The 19,658-nt window shown below is 41.9% G+C and overlaps 5 protein-coding genes across 13 annotated transcripts; 3 read left to right on the forward strand and 2 right to left on the reverse strand.

Annotated features, from left to right (window-relative positions):
• The first annotated feature begins 1,806 nt into the window (after positions 1-1,806).
• Positions 1,807-7,652, forward strand: LOC104811986 (DNA mismatch repair protein MSH3). Of its 2 annotated transcripts, none has more exons than XM_010538889.1 (12): positions 1,807-2,956; positions 3,137-3,337; positions 3,469-3,633; positions 3,723-3,821; positions 4,149-4,400; positions 4,743-4,997; positions 5,142-5,273; positions 5,546-5,806; positions 5,901-5,975; positions 6,072-6,221; positions 6,392-6,853; positions 7,049-7,652. In XM_010538889.1, the coding sequence occupies exons 1-12, from the start codon at positions 1,985-1,987 to the stop codon at positions 7,319-7,321; spliced, it is 3,297 nt and encodes a 1,098-aa protein (XP_010537191.1). In that variant the 5' UTR covers positions 1,807-1,984; the 3' UTR covers positions 7,322-7,652. The 2 variants fall into 2 exon arrangements, with proteins under 2 accessions (XP_010537191.1, XP_010537192.1); XM_010538890.2 differs by having other exon boundaries at positions 1,808-2,956; positions 5,904-5,975.
• Positions 7,653-7,782: 130 nt separating this feature from the next.
• On the reverse strand, positions 7,783-10,056 carry LOC104811987 (ADP-ribosylation factor-related protein 1-like). The gene is made up of 7 exons (XM_010538891.1): positions 9,951-10,056; positions 9,326-9,531; positions 9,020-9,160; positions 8,564-8,672; positions 8,427-8,488; positions 8,210-8,313; positions 7,783-8,145 (listed from the first exon to the last, which is right to left on the reverse strand). The coding sequence occupies exons 2-7, from the start codon at positions 9,416-9,418 to the stop codon at positions 8,043-8,045; spliced, it is 612 nt and encodes a 203-aa protein (XP_010537193.1). The 5' UTR covers positions 9,419-9,531; positions 9,951-10,056; the 3' UTR covers positions 7,783-8,042.
• Positions 10,057-10,281: 225 nt separating this feature from the next.
• Positions 10,282-12,458, forward strand: LOC104811989 (50S ribosomal protein L9-like). The gene is made up of 6 exons (XM_010538893.1): positions 10,282-10,388; positions 10,842-11,001; positions 11,172-11,306; positions 11,606-11,713; positions 11,825-11,929; positions 12,051-12,458. The coding sequence occupies exons 2-6, from the start codon at positions 10,852-10,854 to the stop codon at positions 12,213-12,215; spliced, it is 663 nt and encodes a 220-aa protein (XP_010537195.1). The 5' UTR covers positions 10,282-10,388; positions 10,842-10,851; the 3' UTR covers positions 12,216-12,458.
• Positions 12,459-12,593: 135 nt separating this feature from the next.
• On the forward strand, positions 12,594-13,703 carry LOC104811988 (3-hexulose-6-phosphate isomerase). Its single transcript, XM_010538892.1, has one exon. It carries the CDS (start codon positions 12,923-12,925, stop codon positions 13,523-13,525), a length of 603 nt encoding a protein of 200 aa, XP_010537194.1. The 5' UTR covers positions 12,594-12,922; the 3' UTR covers positions 13,526-13,703.
• Positions 13,704-13,829: 126 nt separating this feature from the next.
• LOC104811990 (homeobox-leucine zipper protein HDG7-like) lies at positions 13,830-19,554 on the reverse strand. 8 transcript variants are annotated; one of them, XM_010538900.1, is made up of 9 exons: positions 19,511-19,554; positions 17,409-17,629; positions 17,181-17,298; positions 16,443-17,090; positions 16,259-16,360; positions 15,916-16,128; positions 15,154-15,328; positions 14,695-15,065; positions 13,830-14,610 (listed from the first exon to the last, which is right to left on the reverse strand). In XM_010538900.1, exons 2-9 carry the CDS (start codon positions 17,618-17,620, stop codon positions 14,227-14,229), a joined length of 2,223 nt encoding a protein of 740 aa, XP_010537202.1. In that variant the 5' UTR covers positions 17,621-17,629; positions 19,511-19,554; the 3' UTR covers positions 13,830-14,226. The 8 variants fall into 8 exon arrangements, with proteins under 8 accessions (XP_010537202.1, XP_010537199.1, XP_010537201.1 ...); XM_010538897.1 differs by lacking the exon at positions 19,511-19,554 and adding an exon at positions 18,833-18,937; XM_010538899.2 differs by lacking the exon at positions 19,511-19,554 and adding an exon at positions 18,833-18,920 and having other exon boundaries at positions 17,409-17,646.
• Between the last annotated feature and the right edge of the window lie 104 nt (positions 19,555-19,658).

The following is a 19,658-nucleotide window of genomic DNA, read 5'->3' on the forward strand; positions in this document are numbered from 1 at the left end:
AATGTCATTTTGACCACAGGTTGACCGCGTTGACTCGTCAAACACGTCAAACTCGTCAAACTCTCTGATTTGGCGAATTATCAATTGCGAACCACAAAAATGTTAATAAGTACCTCGTATAACAAATTTGATAAGTAAATAATAATCGCAGCTATCTAAATTTATTACCTTATTTTGTGTAGCAATGCATGTTTCCCCAAACGAAACCCTAATGTTCTATTACACTTTATGTTACACATTGGTCTAGGGTAGAATTTATCATTTTCTGAGATGCTCTCCTTATAACAAAAACATGCTCAATACGTCATAATAGACCATGTACACAACTTTGAACCATCGGAATGTCATTTTGACCACAGGTTGACCGCGTTGACTCGTGAAACATGTCAAACTCGTCAAACACGTCAAACTCGTCAAACTCTCTGATTTAGCGAATTTATCAATTGCGAACCACAAAAATATTAATAAGCACCTCGTATAACAAATTTGATAAGTAAATAATAATCGCAGCTATCTAAATTTAGCACCTTATTTTGTGTAGCAATGCATGTTCCCCCAAACGAAACCCTAATGTTCTATTACACTTTATGTTACACATTGGTCTAGGGTAGAATTTATCATTTTCCCAGATGCTCTCCTTATAACAAAAACACGTTCAATACGTCATAATAGACTCTGTACACAATTTTGAACCATCAGAATGTCATTTTGACCACAGTTTGACCGCGTTGACTCGTCAAACACGTCAAACTCGTCAAACTCAGAAACCCCAAACATGAAACCCCGAATGCGTGTTACGACTTTGACCAGTGTTATGAGTTGATTAGTATTACGATGAGTTTGACGAGTTTGATCAGTTTGACGACTGTTTTTACCATATAATACACGAGTGAATTAGTCCAAATATGAATTGATAATGTCATTACATGCACGAACATAATATTATGACTCATACGTCTGTGACATCATTGATGTACTGACCGAACCTACCGAACATGATTTTCTTTTTTGAGTCTCACCAGATCTAGAAAATCGGTTTTTTTTAGACCTTCCACTTACTCGTTTTTCTTCCACTATAAGCGACAATACCACTACATCTACGTTTATTGGATGAGTTTCTTGGAGATTTTACTTGTTTTTCGTAGCAAATTTACCAAAAAATCGTGCTGGAGAAGAGACATTCAAGAGAGAGAAGAAGAAAAACTCGAAGAGAGAATGCGATGTATGGCGAGAGACAATGATAAAGAGGAGAGAGAAAATAAGGATAAAAAAATAGATCTATATTTTATTTATTTTAGTATATTATAATATTATATAAATAAAAGAAGGTTATTACAGGTATTCTATATTTATAAAGGTATATCTGATGTTGTCTTTTTCTGTGCGAAGGTATAGGCTGTAAGTGAAATCGACATTTAAGACATTTAAGTGTATTTTTGCAATTGCCCCATTTGAATGCAACATGGGATATGATATGAGCGCTTGTAGGATTACCAAACAAACAAAGAAAGACGCTCTTTTCTCGTGTGAAGTGATCCTCCGGTTAGCAAATTTACCAAAAAATCGTGCTGGAGAAGAGACATTCAAGAGAGAGAAGAAGAAAAACTCAAAGAGAGAGAATACGATGTATGGCGGGAGACAACGATAAAGAGGAGAGAGAAAATGGGGATAAAAAATAGATCTATATTTTATTTATTTTAGTATATTATAATATTATATAAATAAAGGATATATTTATAAGGGTATATCTTATGTTGTCGTTTTCTTTTACTGTGCGAGGGTATGGGCGAGTGTATGGGTTGTGAGTGAAATCGACATTTAAGGTATTTTTGCAATTGCCCCTGTCCTCGTCGCTTCGTCGGTCGGTGTAAGCCGAATAAAACGCGCGAAAATCGGTGATCATTCCGCCATAGCCACGACGTTCGACTGATTCGACATTGGTGTGTGGGAAAGTGGAGGAAGACGAAGAAGCGGTTGGCGATTAATGGGTAAGCAAAAGCAGCAGGTGATTTCGCGATTCTTCGCTCCTAAACCCAAATCCTTACCTCCGCCGCAATCGCCGACGGCGGAACCGGCCGGTGAACAGGTCGTGAAAACGAAGCCGCTGCCGAAGATCACCGCCACTATCTCCTTCTCACCAACGAAACGCAAGCTCCTCTCGGATCACCTCGTTGCTTTGTCACCGAAGAAGCCGAAACTGTCTCCTCATACTCAAAACCCCATACCTGATCCAAATCTACACCAGAGATTCCTTCAGAAGCTTCTCGAACCTTGTATCGACGATTCTGCTTCGGCAGTCGGGGCAGAAGCATCGAGTTCGAGGAAATACACGCCATTGGAGCAGCAGGTGGTGGAGCTTAAGAGGAAGTACCCGGATGTGCTTTTGATGGTGGAAGTGGGTTACAGGTATAGGTTCTTCGAACAAGACGCTGAAGTCGCAGCACGCGTGTTGGGTATCTATGCTCACATGGATCATAGTTTCATGACGGCGAGCATACCAATTTTTCGACTAAATGTCCATGTGAGAAGACTAGTCAATGCAGGGTACAAGGTGGGTCTGGTGAAACAGACCGAAACGGCGGCGATCAAGGCTCACGGGTCGAACCGGGACGGTCCCTTTTGCCGGGAACTGTCGGCCTTATACACCAAAGCCACGCTTGCGGCGGCTGAGGATATGAGTGATGGTTTTGGTGGTGGAGTGGAAGGTTGCAGTGGAAACAGCAACTACTTGGTTTGTGTTGTTGACGAGATTGTTAAGGCGGAGACCATAGGTGGTGGTATTGAGGCAGGTTTTGATGTTAGAATCGGTATTGTTGGTGTTGAAGTTTCAACTGGTGATGTTGTTCATGGTGAATTTTATGATAATTTCATGAGGAGTGGATTGGAGGCTGTGATTCTGAGCTTGTCACCGGCTGAGTTGTTGCTTGGCCAGCCTCTTTCAAAGCAGACCGAGAAGGTAAATTGCAATTTGCTGGCTTATCATAAGTGAGATGCTAGTTACTTAGCCAAGCTTTTAGGTTTCATACGCTAATTAAAGTTCAAGACTTTGTGCTTCAACCAGTTTTACAGGACAACTTATATGATAATGTAATTTAAATGACTTGATGGATATTTGTTTAGCATCTTTGATTGTCAGTTCTTATTGGCCTATGCCGGACCTGCTTCAAACATCCGAGTGGAACGTGCCTCAGTGGAACGGTTCGGCAATGGCGGTGCACTTGCTGAGGTTATTTCGCAATATGAAAATCTCAGTGCAAGCAATCTGGCAGATGATAAAGAAAACAAGATCGAGGTTGCTGAAGAAGGAATAAAAAATTCTTCTTGCTCAGCTATTCAGGTTTGGCTGATTGTCTGATGTGTATGTGTATATCCGTTTCCTTTTTCATCCATTTAAGAAAGAGAATTATAAGCTCGCAGTTTCAAATTCCTGCTAACTTGTTTCTCTTAATGGCTTTGTTGATGGTGAAGGCCGTTATGAACATGTCTGATTTGGCTGTTCAAGCTCTCTCTTTGACGCTTAGCCATCTCAAAGAGTTTGGATTTCAGAGGATCCTTTGCCTTGGAGCTTCATTTCGTTCTCTTTCAAACAAAGTGGAGATGACCCTCTCGGCCAATACATTGCAACAGTTAGAGGTTTGCAATCTGCTTCCTTTGGCATGTCGTAATGTGGAAGTTAGCATTACGGTTTTTAGGCATTTCTCAGATAATTATATTTATTTCAGGTTTTGAGAAATAATTCAGATGGATCTGAGTTTGGTTCTTTATTCCATATTATGAACCATACGCTTACCATATATGGTTCGAGGCTTTTGAGACACTGGGTAAGATACAGGTTTTTTCCCCCCTCCTGTTAATTTCTTCATATTGGGGCTTTGGAAGTTGCCATTATTTGTGAGTTTTGAAATTTTGGAAATTTAATGGATGCTACAAACTATTTTTGTTCAGTAAGTACCCCATTTCTGCACTACAGTTAGACAACAACTTGTATTAATCGATTCAAATGCACAAATAAGATCTCAGTTGGTTTTTTGGTTTTAAGTGGATAATCTTTCTTTACTTCCCGATCGGGTTCTTGCTTGTTTGCTACATCGTGCAAACATTTAAATTAGCTTGTAATGATATAAGGGCTCTTTTATCTCACTGAACAGGTTACTCATCCTTTATGTGATCGAAACATGATATCTGCTCGTCTAGATGCTGTCTCTGAAATCGCTGCCTGCATGGGATCTCATAGCTCTTCCCAGATCATTGATGAGTCGGATAAAGAAGATTCTGGAGAAACACTTGTGCGTCCTGAATTCTATTCCTTGCTGTGCTCAGTCTTGACAACTTTGTCTAGATCACCTGATATTCAGCGTGGAATAACAAGAATCTTTCATCGGACTGCTAAAGCCTCAGAGGTGACATTTGACCCGTCGTTGCTTTCTTATATGTTCTGATCTTGAATGACATTGTTCAATAAATAAATCATACTACTAGAGAATCTATCGTGGAAAATTTGTACATGGATATGCTTGCTTCAATATCCCAAGCATGAGATACACCATTGTTATATCGCTAACAAACTTTTTCCGTAAATGATTTCTTGTTAATGAAGTAAGCTAGGAAATAACTGAGGATGGTATAAATCTTGTTGAAGAAATGTTGTTGTCAAGATATAGGATTCTTGTTGCTATACTGAATTTAGCCTCGCTTTACTGATCTTCCATACCCAAGGGATCTGAACTCTTCGTATGATAAAGTTTGTTGCAGTTATCCAAGCTACTTTGCATGCTGGCAAACAACTTCAGTGCCTCCACGTAAAACAAGAGTATGAAAGTAAGACGATGGCTTCAGTGACTGTGCGATCTTCGCTGTTGAGAAAGTTGATTTCTACTGCTTCATCCCCGGCCGTGGTCGACAATGCTGCAAAACTCCTGTCTGCCATGAACAAGGAAGCTGCTTATCAAGGGGATTTACACAACATACTAATTGCTTCCACCGACCTATTCCCTGAGGTTTGTATATTACCTAATTTGATACTCTCTTAGGAGCTTCTCTTTATGGTTTTTTTTTTCTTCGTGTGCATCATGGAGCTTCTTATTTTGGAATTTGGATATTTTCTTTTCATAATCCAATTTGTATTTATCCGTGTTGCACAGCTTGCTGAAGCTCGCAAAGTAGTTCTGGTTGCCAGGGAAAAGCTGGATTCGTTGATAGTTTTGTATCGCAAGAAGCTTTCGATTCATAAACTGGAATTTCTTAATGTGTCTGGAATCACTCATATGATAGAGGTGCGTTGGTTACTGAAATATTCTGCTAAATAAGCATTAAACTCCTAGCTTTAGCTAAACAACCATGTTATCCCCCACTTCATGCGACAATTTCACGAGTAAATCCTACTTTCTATTGACACGACCATTCTGTAATAGCAAGAATGCGTATTTTTTTGACATTACACTATTTGAAACTGAACCTGATATTATCATACCAAAGTCTCTTTGTTTATAAAGTCTGGGACCTTGGTCTATGAGCTAGAGCTAAGTCCCCCTGTTGCTTGATGCAGCTGCCCACTAATGTCAAGGTCCCTCTGAATTGGGTAAAAGTCAATAGCACCAAAAAGGCTATTCGATATCATCCCCCAGAAGTAGTAGACGGGTTGGATGAGCTTGCTCTAGCAACTGAACATCTTGCCATTGTAAGCCGAGCTTCCTGGGATAACTTTCTTGAGAGCTTTGGTGGATACTATGCAGAATTTCAGGCTGCTGTTCAAGCCCTTGCTGCATTGGACTGTTTGCACGCCCTTGCTACTCTATCGAGAAACAAGGTTTGCTGAAAGAAGGAACTATAAACATATGCCTTTCTGGTCAGAACTGTTTGATTTATAGCTATATCTTTCTCACTTGTTTTTTAATCCCCAGCAGAACTACGTTCGTCCTGAGTTCGTGAATGACAATGAACCAGTTCAGATAAATATATTGTCTGGTCGTCACCCTGTACGTATCTGCTCTCGGGTCTTCTTTTTCTTTCTCTGACAAACTAAGTTAGAAAATGACGCTTTTGTGAGATTGTTTTCTTCTGATGCTTTCCAGGTTTTGGAGACTATATTAGAAGATAATTTTGTTCCAAATGACACGAGATTACATGGAGAAGGTCAGTATTGTCAGATCATCACAGGGCCAAACATGGGTGGAAAGAGTTGTTATATTCGTCAAGTTGCTTTAGTTTCCATCATGGCTCAGGTAAAACATGGACATGAATGACATAACCTTCTATCTGTTGTGATATGCGGTCCTTACATATTTTGTCTCGCAAAGTTCCATGAAAAATTCTTACTAGTGGAAAATCTTTCTGGTTATCTTCAAAATATATTCAAAGGCTAATCAAAGATGCTGCCTCTGACACTTGCTAGGTTGGTTCCTTTGTACCGGCTTCATTCGCTAAATTATACGTTCTTGATGGGATTTTTACACGTATGGGCGCTTCAGACAGTATCCAACAAGGCAGAAGTACGTTTCTAGAAGAATTAAGTGAAGCCTCTCAGATAATCAGAAACTGTACTTGTCGTTCACTGGTCATAATAGATGAGCTTGGACGAGGCACCAGCACACATGACGGTGTAGCCATTGCCTATGCCACACTACGCCATCTTTTAGCGGAAAAGAGATGTCTGGTTCTTTTCGTCACCCATTACCCCGAGATAGCCGAGATTGTAAATGAGTTTCCAGGTTCTGTCGGGACGTACCATGTCTCCTATCTTACGTCGGATAATGATACAGGCAGTGTCAGTCGTGATGATGTCACCTACCTGTATAAACTTGTCCCTGGTGTTTCCCAGAGAAGCTTTGGATTCAAGGTTGCACAGCTTGCCCAGGTGAATTATCCCCCCTTTCCGCTGGTTTCATGCACATATGCACGCATATACACTATATATATATATATATTCCACCTCTATAGGTACATACATCAAAACATTGGCATACAAAGCTGCATAAGAAACATGAATAGATAGATGCATGCCCATGAAGTGATTAAGCTAAGCTGATCCCGCAGCTATGAGTGAATGCAGATACCATCATCATGTATACATCGAGCCATATCCATGGCTGCAAAGTTAGAGGCAGAGGTATGCAAAAGAGAGAGAAATGGTTCTAGACCAAAGTGTCTCATGGAATCACCCCAAGAACCGAAAACATCAGATTCAGGGACTGCAGAAGGATCTCTCCGTGCATTAGGCGATTTCTTTGCGAACATGAGGTATGCTCTATCAGAAAAAGGCCCTGGAAAAGCTTCCCGGTTTCTAAACCTTGCTAGGAGTATCGCAGAAGAGTTAACCAGGTAGAAGAAACAGAAACCCCGACCTCATTTCATCATAGGATTCGATTCTATTCTCTCGTTTTTTCAGACAGGTGATCCATATTGGTCGAGTTAAAGATGTATGATAGTTCCAAAAAGGAGTTATAAAAATGGTTTTTGGGGTTGGGGGAGAATTTTTCTACCTTTTTTATATATCAATGTAAAGTTAGATTAGTCTACCCTCTTTCAAAATATGCCCATTCTGAAACCAACCTAGTTAAGTGCAGTACCTTTTGATGTGAGCAAAATACTCTGATGTACACTTTTTTTTTAATTAACACAATAAATACACATGAATGCTCTCTCTGCAGCTCTCATCATCAGATGGATGTATGATGATTTACATGATACATAAATGAACTTATGGTATGTGGGAAATAAAGCATGAGCACCACTGACTTTTATAGGTTCTGAAATTCGGAGCCTTGATACACTGCAAACTCAACCTGTAAACTATCACTGTACTAATTGTCCTCATCTTTGATGTGGCATCAGCTTTTGCAGTACAGTGGGGACTAGACCCAATCATTACCTCAAAATCTCAAATTGGAATCTCAAATCTAAATCCTATCATGAACTTTTTAAAGAATAAAAGAAGACACCTGCTATGGTTTAAGTTATAAGATTGCTAGAACTCTACTCATGTGGTACAGCCAAAACCATGGTTTATTATCTACACAAGCTTTCCGAGTGTGCTTTCTTCCAGTCTAGGACGTCGTCCTGATTCCTGCACGGGCCCTTAATATTTCGCTTCTTTTGCTTTTCTCCATCACCCCGACCAGCCACTCCATGCTTTCTCTGATTCCTCGCCTGCAAATTGTTACGTTAGATCATGTTTTACTACTTGGTGTTTGACTAAGCTCTCTTCACTTACCCGTCAAACCCTGAAACAGCTTCAAACATGCAAACCCTTTCATCCAATTTCTTTATATCCAAGTAACGGTCGAGTTCCTCAGCAGATACAGCATTAGGGAGATCCTGCAAGCATGGCATTGCCGGATTCAATCAAGAATATCAACGTCTCCAATTTATGTTTATAAATGAAACAATGACATCCAAAATGTATTCGAAAGGCAATCGTAATTCCCCACTTGCTTGTTCACCAATATCAAAAGAGGGGCTCCTTGCAAATCCTCATGTCGTAGGGCTTTCTCTGGTGAAGACGATTTACATGTCAGCGTTAGTTTTTATAACTGAAACGCGGAATTGGACTGTATTAAACACTTACCTAGAGCAGATTTTGAATCTTCAAAGCGGGACGGGCAAGCAGCATCAATTAGATATATCAATGCATGAGCTTCTTCATAATACTTCTCCCAGATTGACCGCAATCCAGGCTGCAGTAAGAAAAAAGTTGCACAATTATTTGAACAGAATGATTATATGTTGTTCGTTCAGAACTTCTCACAGATAAGAGGGTTTGAGCATAAAAACAAATACCACTTTCTAAGCATGTAATGTTTATGTAGGAACAAGCACAAAAATTCAAATAAAATACAGAGAGGGGTGCCAAAGTGAAGGCAGGATAGTAGACATTAAACTGGAATGTGATTAGAAAGGAATGAAGAACTGGATAAAAGTGCCCAGAAGCTGTAATCCATAATTAAAAACAAGCATCATCCAGTAATGCAGATATCACAAAGATGAAAGGCGAAAAGAATCTTCACATGGATATCCAGTTTACCTGACCTCCCAGGTCCCAAAACACAACTTTAGTATTGGAGACTTCGATCCGGCCAATATTCAGCCCCACAGTAGGAACAATCCTATCAGGAGGAAGACCTTCTGAGATTGAGTATATCGACTTCAGTTTCTCCAAAAATGTCTAAACATTGAAGATGAGCAATACATTAGAGGTAATCCTCAACATGGATAACCAACCAATTTCTTGACAGCCTATATAAGAAAAGGTAAATTTCTCCTCAAACTTAGGATAAAGCTATTCACCAGGAAAAGATTGAAATGGAGGAGGATAAAAGGGAAGCATTACCGTCTTCCCGGCCTTATCGATACCAAGAATGAGAACATGAAACTCAGTCGTAGTGACCATGTACTTCCACAGTCCATAAATAAGAGAAAACATCCCTTCCTCCTGCTTTTCACTCCTTAACTAACTCCTCTTTGAGGATAGAAAGAAGACAATTTCAATGAACTAGAACAGCCAGGGGCTTATCATTACCGTTACTCTTCAGAATCCTAGAGAACAATAGATCATCAAGGTCATAGTCAATCAATCAGCAAAGGCATCTGAAAATATTTAAAAAAAAAGCTCCCATCTTCAATCATTTCCAGATCTAAACTAGAATCCCAGAACACCCACATCACAATTTGAATGGAGAAATTAGCTTCACTTCCAAGAACTATCACGGTCTTCTTCAGACGAATCCCCGATTCACGACACGACAAATTCAACTCCGACATCAGCTCCCAGCACAAAGGATCAGAAAAATTGCATTCGAATTCCAACACTAGAACTAGAAAACTAGATCTAGAAATCGGTAAATGGGTCAAAGAAGAAATCACGAAGAGGTATCAACACAACACAAGCTCCTACAAAAAATCGATTCACATGCCCAAAGATTTCTCATCCCTCGTACGAATCAGAAAACACTTACCGTAAGGAAGAAGCATGAAGAACTCGAGGGAGACCGAAAAAGATGAAATCCTCCGGTTTACACTTTTCGATGTTGCCTCCGTCTTCCAGACCTCAAAACACCGAATTCCAAATGTATCCTTACCAAGCGCTGACGCACACGATCTCACCACGTGGAATTAATGAATCCAACGGTTAATAATTACCCACCTGTCAGGATCATAGAGCCGTTGTGGTCAAAGACAAACATACGAACGGCTAGATTCCCTCCCTTACTTGGGGAATACATCGGTTGTGTATCCTTTAACCGTATATGGGTTTTTATTTAGGGGGCTCAAGAGAGGGTAAATATGGAATTTTACTCTTCAGAGAAAATTCCACTTTCACTCGAGGAAAAGCAGGTCTAGAAACTCGCCATCGGGAAAAGCCGCTGGAGGAGAAAGACGATCGATCCCAATAGGTACGTTGAAAATCTCTCTCGCGCTTCGTTTCTATTTGTTTCTCTTATCGAGCGATTTGATTGTGGTGGTAATCTTCGATCGAAATTGGTGGGAATCGAGTGTAGGTGTAAGATTTTTTTTTTTTTGCGTTCGATTTTGTAGTTTCTCTGCAACCAAACCGTACATCTAGGGTTTTTGGGAGATGTTATTGTTGATTTGGTTTCCTGGAATGCGGCTTAATCTCTTTTATGTCGATTTTGGGAGTGGATTGAGGAATGAGGGAGACTTGAAGATCGTAGTTTGTGATTAAGAGGCTTTGATTTAAGCTACTAGTCCCGTATGTGGAGTTGCTTCACTTTGTTCGAAATCTCAAGTTCTAGATTTTGACTGTTTGCACAAGTTTCTTGCTTGGGTTTGATTGAGACCATGAAACTTGGGTTCTCTTACTTGGATTCCCTTATTTGGTGTCCCAGGATCGAAAAAATGGCTCGTGTTTTGCATAGCCGAAATGTGATTAGGCACGTAGCTGCAAGAGGAACAAGCTTCCAGAAATCTGACAATATGATGCATCATCCGCTACTTTTCGCATGCCAAGGGGTTCGATACAGAAAATTGGAGGTTATTCTCACGACGGTCAGTGTTCTGATCCAGAAAGTTCAGTTTAGATTGATGATGGGAATCATTAAAGATGTCTGGTTTATTGAGAAGTGTTTCATTTGATTGCTCGTTGGGTTTTGGGAGTTTGGTTGGTTAGTTTCACTTCACTTTGTGTTGATTTGGTTTGGTTTAATGTGTCTTTGCAGACAATAGAAAAGCTTGGGAAAGCTGGTGAGACAGTGAAAGTGGCTCCAGGATACTTCCGTAACCACCTTATGCCCAAACTTCTGGCTGTCCCTAACATAGACAAATTTGCCTATCTCATCCGAGAGCAGCGCAAGGTACTTGAATGTGGAATTTGTGTCTTCTTTCAATTTTTGCTAATTTGACTTGCTTTGTGGGTCGGATACTAAACTCTCGAGTTGGATGGTAACCGGAAACTGTTCTTTGCAAGGTTACTGTAGGAGTTTGTAGCACCATGTGTATGTTTTTGTTGATTCTCTTTCTTCTTCCTGTTGGGGATTTAGTTTTGATTACAACATCAAGCTGATCGTTTCAAACAAATGTATTACAGTGTTTTATTTGGTATTTTGAGATGGGTTTCTTCCGAAATTTGATTCTTTTCCTGAAATCTGATTAGATTTACAAATGCGAAGAAGATGAGGAAATTAAGGTGGTTCAGAAAAGCACTGAAGACACAACAAAGGAATATGAAAAGGCTGCCAAGCGTCTTGCTACTGCCAACCTGGTATTTAACATACCCTTATTAACTCCCAATTGGCAACATTCTTGTCCTTTTACTTCACTGGAAACTTTATCCAACATTTTGAAATTGAGGACATGAATGTCGGATGAATAGGTACTCAGGAGGTTGGTTGACAAGGAAAAGTTCCGAAACCGCTCCTCAAAAGATGACAAGCCAGATGTAAGAACTCCTGTGACAAAGGAAGAGATAGTTGCTGAGGTAATAAGATCTTTGATAAGTATGAATGACCCTTCAGATTCCCATAGGTATATATATATCCCGGGCATGCTTGAATTGAGCGAGTAGGTAATAACAGAAGTGAAAATGCTTATTTGTGTAGGTGGCCAGGCAGCTGTGCGTGAAGATTGAACCGGAGAACGTTCATCTGGCATCTCCTTTGACGGCTTTCGGAGAGTATGAAGTGCCTCTGCGTTTCCCCAAGTCTATCCCTTTGCCGGAAGGAAGCGTTCAATGGACTCTCAAAGTCAAAATCCGCGGCAAATAAGCTCTCGTTCTGATGACCCTCTCCGAGATGGTTAGCAGTTTTAGCCGTGGCCAATTTAGGTGTTGGAAGTTCACAGCATTCTTCGTTGGTTGCTATTTAATTTGATCGACTTGTCCAGGTTAACCGGGCCGGTTTTGAGTTTGGAACTCTGTTTACAATTACAAGTTAGTGATCAGTTTTCTGGTTGGAGAAAACCGGAGTTAACCGGTTTTAGTCCGGTCGTGAGTTAGTATTCTGGCATTATCATGATGTAGTTTAGATTCTCATGAGAATCGAATGGAAAAAGAGAAGAAAAACCGAGAAATAAAAAGAGAAAAGGAATCGGGATATTCAAACCTCGACATGACGATCATGTTAATAGGAACGACGAGACCGAACCTTTACAAATCCGGGGGGACCAGAAGGGTGAGACAAGGTCAAGAGAGGGATCTACGAGATTTCCGAGGTGAGTCGGGAGGTCTTCAGTCGTGGCTTGTACTTGGCCTTCGGGGTCAGGAAACTCGTCCGGGAGTGAGTGATCCCATTTTCCACCGTGGATAAATATTTTTCTCCTCGGAATATTCGATTTTGCAACTTGTGGCCCGAAATTTAGGGCAAGGAGGTTTAGTTTAGTACTTGAATGGCCCTACAATTCCCAAAATTATAATATACGTTAATCTGAAAACAGAACACGCATCTCCAACCAATCATCGTTATCATCATCATCCATGGCGGACGAAAAGAGCGCCGAGGTTTCAAAACTATCGACCCAAATCTGCAACCAGATCGCCTCCGTCTTCTCCAAGCCCACTCACCCACACCCTCCCCCGCTCGACCTCCTCGCGACGGAGATCGCCTCCGTCTCCCGCCTCGGCCGCATCTTCCTCTACGGCGTCGGCCGCGAGGGCCTCATGCTCAGGGCCTTCTGCATGCGCCTCTTCCACCTCGGCCTCTCCTCCCACCTCGTCTTCGACATGACCACCCCTCCGATCTCCTCCGCCGACCTCCTCATCGCCTCCGCCGGCCCCGGCGGATTCTCCACCGTCGACGCCATCTGCTCCGTGGCCAGATCCGCCGGCGCTAGGGTTCTGCTCCTCACCGCTCAGCCGGAGACCGGGTTCTCCGTGAGGCACGCGACGGCGGTGTGCTACATCCCGGCTCAGACCATGGCGGACGACGGCGGAGATGCGGCGGAGAGGCCGTTGCTCCCGATGGGGAGTGTGTACGAAGGGGCGATGTTCGTGTTGTTCGAGATGGTGATTTACAAGCTGGGGGAGATTTTGGGTGAGAGCCCCGATGCCGTTCGATCTCGCCACACCAATCTCGAGTGACTACGTGCTGTTTCTGCGTTTTGGTCGAAAACTGCGCCCTGTTTTTCTTCTTTCTTTCTTTTATTTGCGAATTGCGACGGTAATCACTGCATCAGTGCACGCATCTGCGTAGCCACCCCATACTAACTGTGTTGCTCTCGTTACACGTAAGGACACCGTGCCGTTTGACGTTTCCATACGTAGATGTCCTGCCGTTGAGTTGTGTCGTTACCCATGTTGGGCCAAAGGCCCATAACTCTAGGGCCCATTGGGTCCTCTGATTGAACAAAACCGAAACCAGAGAGAGAACCGGAGAGTAGGTACAGAACAGAAACAATGCTCGAATTCATCACAAAGTCACAACAACATACAAAAGTCTCATACTCCAAAAACCCTAATCTAAAATTCCCAAAATCTTACTTAACTGTTTGTCGAAAATTAAAAAAAAAAAAACAGGAAAAACTTGCCCTAAAGGGTTAAAGCTTAATGGCATCCAAGAACGAGTCAATACCCGAACCACACCCCCACCGAGTTTCAGACAGAAGACATGAAACAGAACGTTAAACTCTCGTTTCCTCCAAAAATCGTGAAACATTCGAGGAACACGCAACAGACCCCCCAATGGTTCGTTCTTGACTCATCTTCCGTTATCTTTAGCTCCAAAAAAAAAGGTGAACAGAAAAGAGGAAAGGAAAGGAAAGATGGTTAACTTTAGGCAAAAGCTACTGAAGAAGAGCGCCTTTGATCTTGTGAATGGTGCAAGAGATGAGGTTGTTCACTGTATCCACCGATTCCATGTTCAGTCTCGCGTTCGGTAGACTGTTCACCAAAATCTGAAACCCTACTGTTAGTATACATCCGCCATTGTTGTTGCTGGTGGAGGTGGTGGTGTTCCCATCGACCTCGTTCTTCACTTTACCCTTCGACCCATCTGGCGATATCCAGAATCCAGACGGAAGGAGTGCCACGTATGCAGAATCTCCGCCATTCATGACCACATTCATCGACGATACATCCACCGGTGCGTACACTACCATTGCACCAGATGGGTCTGTCCATGTCTCTTGCAGTATCAGCATACTGCTCTCCGTTTGATCTATCCCCTGCTGTGCCATACACATTCAGATTCATATCATTTCAGGTGAAAACCAGATGTCGTAACCATGGAAAGTTGAGTGCTTTTTACTCACGGAGGCACGGAGAAGAGAGACGGAGTTTCCATCGTGCTGCCGTCCCTTCGGTATGCGGACCATCTCGTTCATCGTACCTCCGTTGGACAGAATGTCCCACTGGTTCCTGCAGTTCTGATCGCGGAGAAAGTCGAAGAGCCTGTGCTGAGCCACAGGTATCCAGACGGATGTAGCCGCGCTAAGGATCACGCCCGATGGCTCGCCCGGGTCACTCACGTTCTTCCGGGTCAGTATCCTCATGTCCTCGCCCACGTTTGCCACCGGAAGCTTCTCCCATTTCCGCACTGACGACCCGGAAACTCCCGCAAAGAAGTTGAACCCCATCCTCTGAGCTAGCTTCAGTACACTCTTGGCTCCGGCAGGGGTCAAACCTAAACCCAGAAAACGTTAGCCATCGTTACCGGATTCTCGGAAAGATCTCGTCCCGAAGGTTAAGACAGACCGAGGAAGTTATCCGACCTGAGTGATTGTCGGTGGGATTGAGAGAAGACAGAAGTGCCGAGAAACTCTCGCATTGTCTCTGCAGAGTGGCGAGCGACCTTTGAGCGCCGAGACCAAGACCCGAGCTCAGTAACTGGCGGTAAAGATGGTGAACGTTACTCTCGTCGTATTCCGAGTGCTCTACCCATGTAACCTGCAATACACGAGGACTCGGAATGTCAAAATCTACTGACCATAACACACCCGAGATCCGAAGTTCAAGGGGGGAAAAATGAATAAATATGTGTATAATATATAGTCTGGATTTGGTAAGAACGAGGCAAGAAGCAAGCTTCACCTTGAAAACCAAGTCTTGAGCAAGTTTTGTTTATTTTAAGACAAGAGGAAGCATCTTTTTATGATAAGATAATAGAGGAGGCTTCAGATTCTCAGGAACAATGTCGATCCCATTAGGACAAAACACTCAGTTTTCAGAATAAATTAATCATTCGGATTCAAGAAAGTCAAGAAAAATCTCGGGCAGGTTTGTGTCCCAAAAGTCTCAAATCACAAAGCATTGGATTCTCCATATTGATACGGTTCCTGAACCGGTTTCAGCTGAACCGGCAAAACCCCGAATCAAACCGGTTAGAGATATGGATCTTTTATGGTTAGCTACTACTTCAGCTTTACGAAACCACCTAGAGTGGAATCTTTAAGCCTAAACCAGACCAAACCGGTTAAAGGGACCACCTAGAAACCAAATCATGAACCAGAGACTAGGCCGGTCCATGGAATTACCTTGGAATAACCATTGCCCATGTCCTGTATAATGCAGCCTGAGGGGAGCCTCCTGCAGCCACCATAAGACTGCAAGTTTGGACCGTCTCTGTTAATGTCGGAAGAAACATCGACCACCGCCCATAAGCCATCTGCGTGTTGCTTGCAGTATCTAAGAAACTTCACTTGTCTTGTCGGAACTAATGGAGATATCACTTGAAACTCTGCTTGCATCTGCCCCGAAAAAACAGACAAAAAAAAAACGGTACTTGTCATCACCATTGATTCTTCCAACCATGACTTCCATGCATCCACCAGTTTTGGGAACGAATTTAGCGAAGTAAAGGGTACCTGAGAAACGTACCAGTTGAAGACATCCGTTCATGGATCCACCTGTACCGCTGGATATCACATCGATGGTCGATGCTCTAGCAACAATTGATTCAAACATCTCTGTCCATCGGTTCTGTTAACCAAAAAAAATCATAAGTTACAAGTGTTTGATCTTGTGTCTTATTGTACCATGTGGTGTGTGTATCGGGTCATACCGCATCCATCAGAGTCTCGACGAGAGCTAAGCTGTTGATAAGTACTACACCGGTTTCTCTCGAAGCTTCGGCTGCAAATCCAGGATTTCTGGTACAAGTTGCGCCGGCGTATACACTTCTATATTCATCATGGTTTAGTGATTCCTTCTCACTGTTAGTGTTCTTTATCCAGAGTGGACAGTCCGGGTCCGCCAGCTTAATCAACTCATCCATTGCCTTCAAGGCAAGATCCACAAACATCGATCTCTCGTAAACGATGTCGTTCCCTCCCGGGGGTTTCATCAAATGCCCGTCGCCGAAATCGATGCCTAACGGTATATCTGAGCTAATTCCGCCGTTTATTCCCGTTGCAAGTCCCAGGATCGAGACATCTAAGCCAGATGGCTGAGGGGGTGGACCGACCAAGGACGAAACCGGTCTACCGAGGAACTTGTTCGCTAAACTGCTAATACGGGCTAATTCATCCTTCAGTCTGGCGTTCTCGAACCTAAGATGCTGCTGCTCGTACGTGACGTCGCCCGGAACAGCCGGCCCGCCGCAAGCATTGCATACCGGACTTCTCATTGCCTCTTTCAGCAAATCGTTCTCAGCCAGAAGCTTCTCATTTTCTTGTCTGAGGATTACGTTTTCATGTCGTTCCAGTTGTGTCTGGCCAAGAAAAACATGAACTTTTCAATCAAAGCAAGAAACAACCTATGATGAAAACAAAACAAAACAAAAAGCTAATCAGAACAGTACCTTCATTTGGGTTCTTCTGTTCTGAAACCAAAACTTGATTTGCTTAGTCTCCAGAGCAAGCCTTCTGCTAAGTTCCAGCCTTTGCTTCTCATCGGGATGAGGACACTCCTTGAAGAATCTACACCCAGAAACCGAAACAAACAGGAAAAACACAACCTTTTTGTCAGTTAGCCAAACCCCTGATGAGTCAAACCAAAGCTGGTCAGGAAACTGGAAAGAAAGACATACGATTCGAGTTCTTGAATCTGGTGAGGAGTGTGCCTATGGTACTTCTTCTTCTTCCGGCCTTTGTCTTGTCCTCTGGCTTCTTGATCATCACCGGACACAGCATCGAAGTTGTCGCTTCCCGACCGGCTCTCATACTCATCATCTCTAAGTCTCCCGAGAAAACCCGGATCGAAACTCTCTCCACCCAGACCAATATCACCATGTCCATTCATTTTCCCTCTCTGCAACAGTCCAGACACTACCATGTATCAAGCACACCCACCAGTTAAGGAGACAACCAAAGAGGAAAGCATTTCTCAGAAATCTAACGACAGAACGAAAAAGAAAATCACCAAATCAGAAGAAACATACAACGGGAAGAAGGGAAACGACAGAACTCGGCACAGTGGCTGAAACAACAGCCGAACTGTTCGTATTGTTACAGCTGATACTGTTGAAACCCTCAAAACTCATCATTACAAAGCAAGAACCTTTTCTCTAATGGTGGATTTAGCTCTCTGAGGGTGTCAGTATCACCAAGCGACAAGATTTTTTTTCCTTCTGTTCGATTTCTGTTGCTTGTTAATCAAGTTTCTGACGCTTTCAAGCAATGCCCAGAAAAAAAAATGCAATCTTTTTTGGTGTGTTTTGGAACGGGAGCAGAAAGAAAGAGAAAGGTGGCTCCTTTTCAAATACAACGCCGTATGAGGAAATATGATATGACTCGGCCCTTCATCCAGAAACCTCTGATTCTCTCTCTAGAAAAAAAATTGCTATTAGATGAGAGAGATTGAAGGAACAGGACAAGAAAGTCCCCAAATTTTCAGGCCATCCCTTTGACATTTGAAGCCAAAATTTTCTCATTCCCAAAAATTTCAGAAAGGGTAAAACAAAAAACCAAAAGGAAACCCTAATTTAACTCAGACCCAGAATACAAAAGCTTCAATTTTGACCAAATGCAAGTTCTTGTCAGTATCTCAAAAAAGAGGACAAAAAGGAAGGAGGAAAAAGGGCGAGAAAAAAAGGATTTGAGGGAATCAAGAAAAAGGTTTTTTTTTTACATTTTTATTTTTCAAAACCAGAAATCCTTCCGGACCCAGTTGACTCTGAAGCAAAAACAACACCCAAAATACCAAAATAATATAAAAAGAAACAACTTTTGTCCGAATTCTTTAATACTGAGGTCACTGTGACATCAAATATAAACAATCAGTTCATCACTTTCAAAAAAAAAAAAAAAGCTTTCAGATCGACAAATTCAAAAGCAAATTCGGAATTCTTCCCTGATTTATGAGCGTTTTGGAGATCTAAAACAGAAGAAGAAGATGACAGAAGAATACAGAAACAATGTCGGAAGGAAGTTCAGATTTAGCAGAAGAAGATCAATCAACGAACACAGAGTCCACATGTATATGTATGCTTATACATGTATCTATACACATTACCTCGCGATTCTCTTTCCAAACATATAATAATAATATGGCCTGGACGATAATGAAAACGACATGTGTGTGTATAAAGAACTCAAAACGCCATTTTTATCTTTGTAGAGAGGAGAGGGAAAAGAGAGAGAAAAAACAGCCAGCGCGTGGGGCCCACTTTCTCCGAAACACGAGTTCGTGAAGTCCGCCGAGCAACGAACCCTCACGCGCCAATCTTGCGACTGTTGCGCGCACGCGCCTCTCAGTAGGCGTCTAGGGGTATTTCGGTAATTCGGCGGATACCAGCAGCCACGGTGTTGCTGTCCAAACGCGGTGCCAAGGCACGGATCATCAACTATCCGTTATCTTTATTAATTATGTTTGCCTATTCTTTTTATACGAATCTTTTCGAATATAATTTGGATGAGCTATGGATATTATATCCACTCGAATATTAGAATATATATATATATATATATGTAAATTTATTTAAAAAAAAGACAATACTACTAACTCGAAATATTTAACAAGAGACTAGGAAGTGTGTGAGATAAACATGGTTATGATTTTATATAACTATAAAAGCATAATTAATAATCGAATGAATCCGAAACAATGATTAATGGATATTTAAATGGTTTGTATATAATAAACATGAAAACTAAAACCAAATTTTTGTTAAGAACTTGAAAAAATCCATACCTTGGCCTGAGGGTATTACAAGAATGCAAGTCTTTTAATCTTTATGGTCACTGGTTTTTATTTTTGAGTGGAAGTGATATTTGAAGCTAATTAAATAACCAAAAAAAAAAAAACTGGTGGATGAAAGTAATGCCTATTTAATGATAAA

The sequence above is a fragment of the Tarenaya hassleriana genome, unplaced genomic scaffold, assembly GCF_000463585.1.
Source record: "Tarenaya hassleriana unplaced genomic scaffold, ASM46358v1 Cleome2, whole genome shotgun sequence".
NCBI lineage: Eukaryota > Viridiplantae > Streptophyta > Magnoliopsida > Brassicales > Cleomaceae > Tarenaya > Tarenaya hassleriana.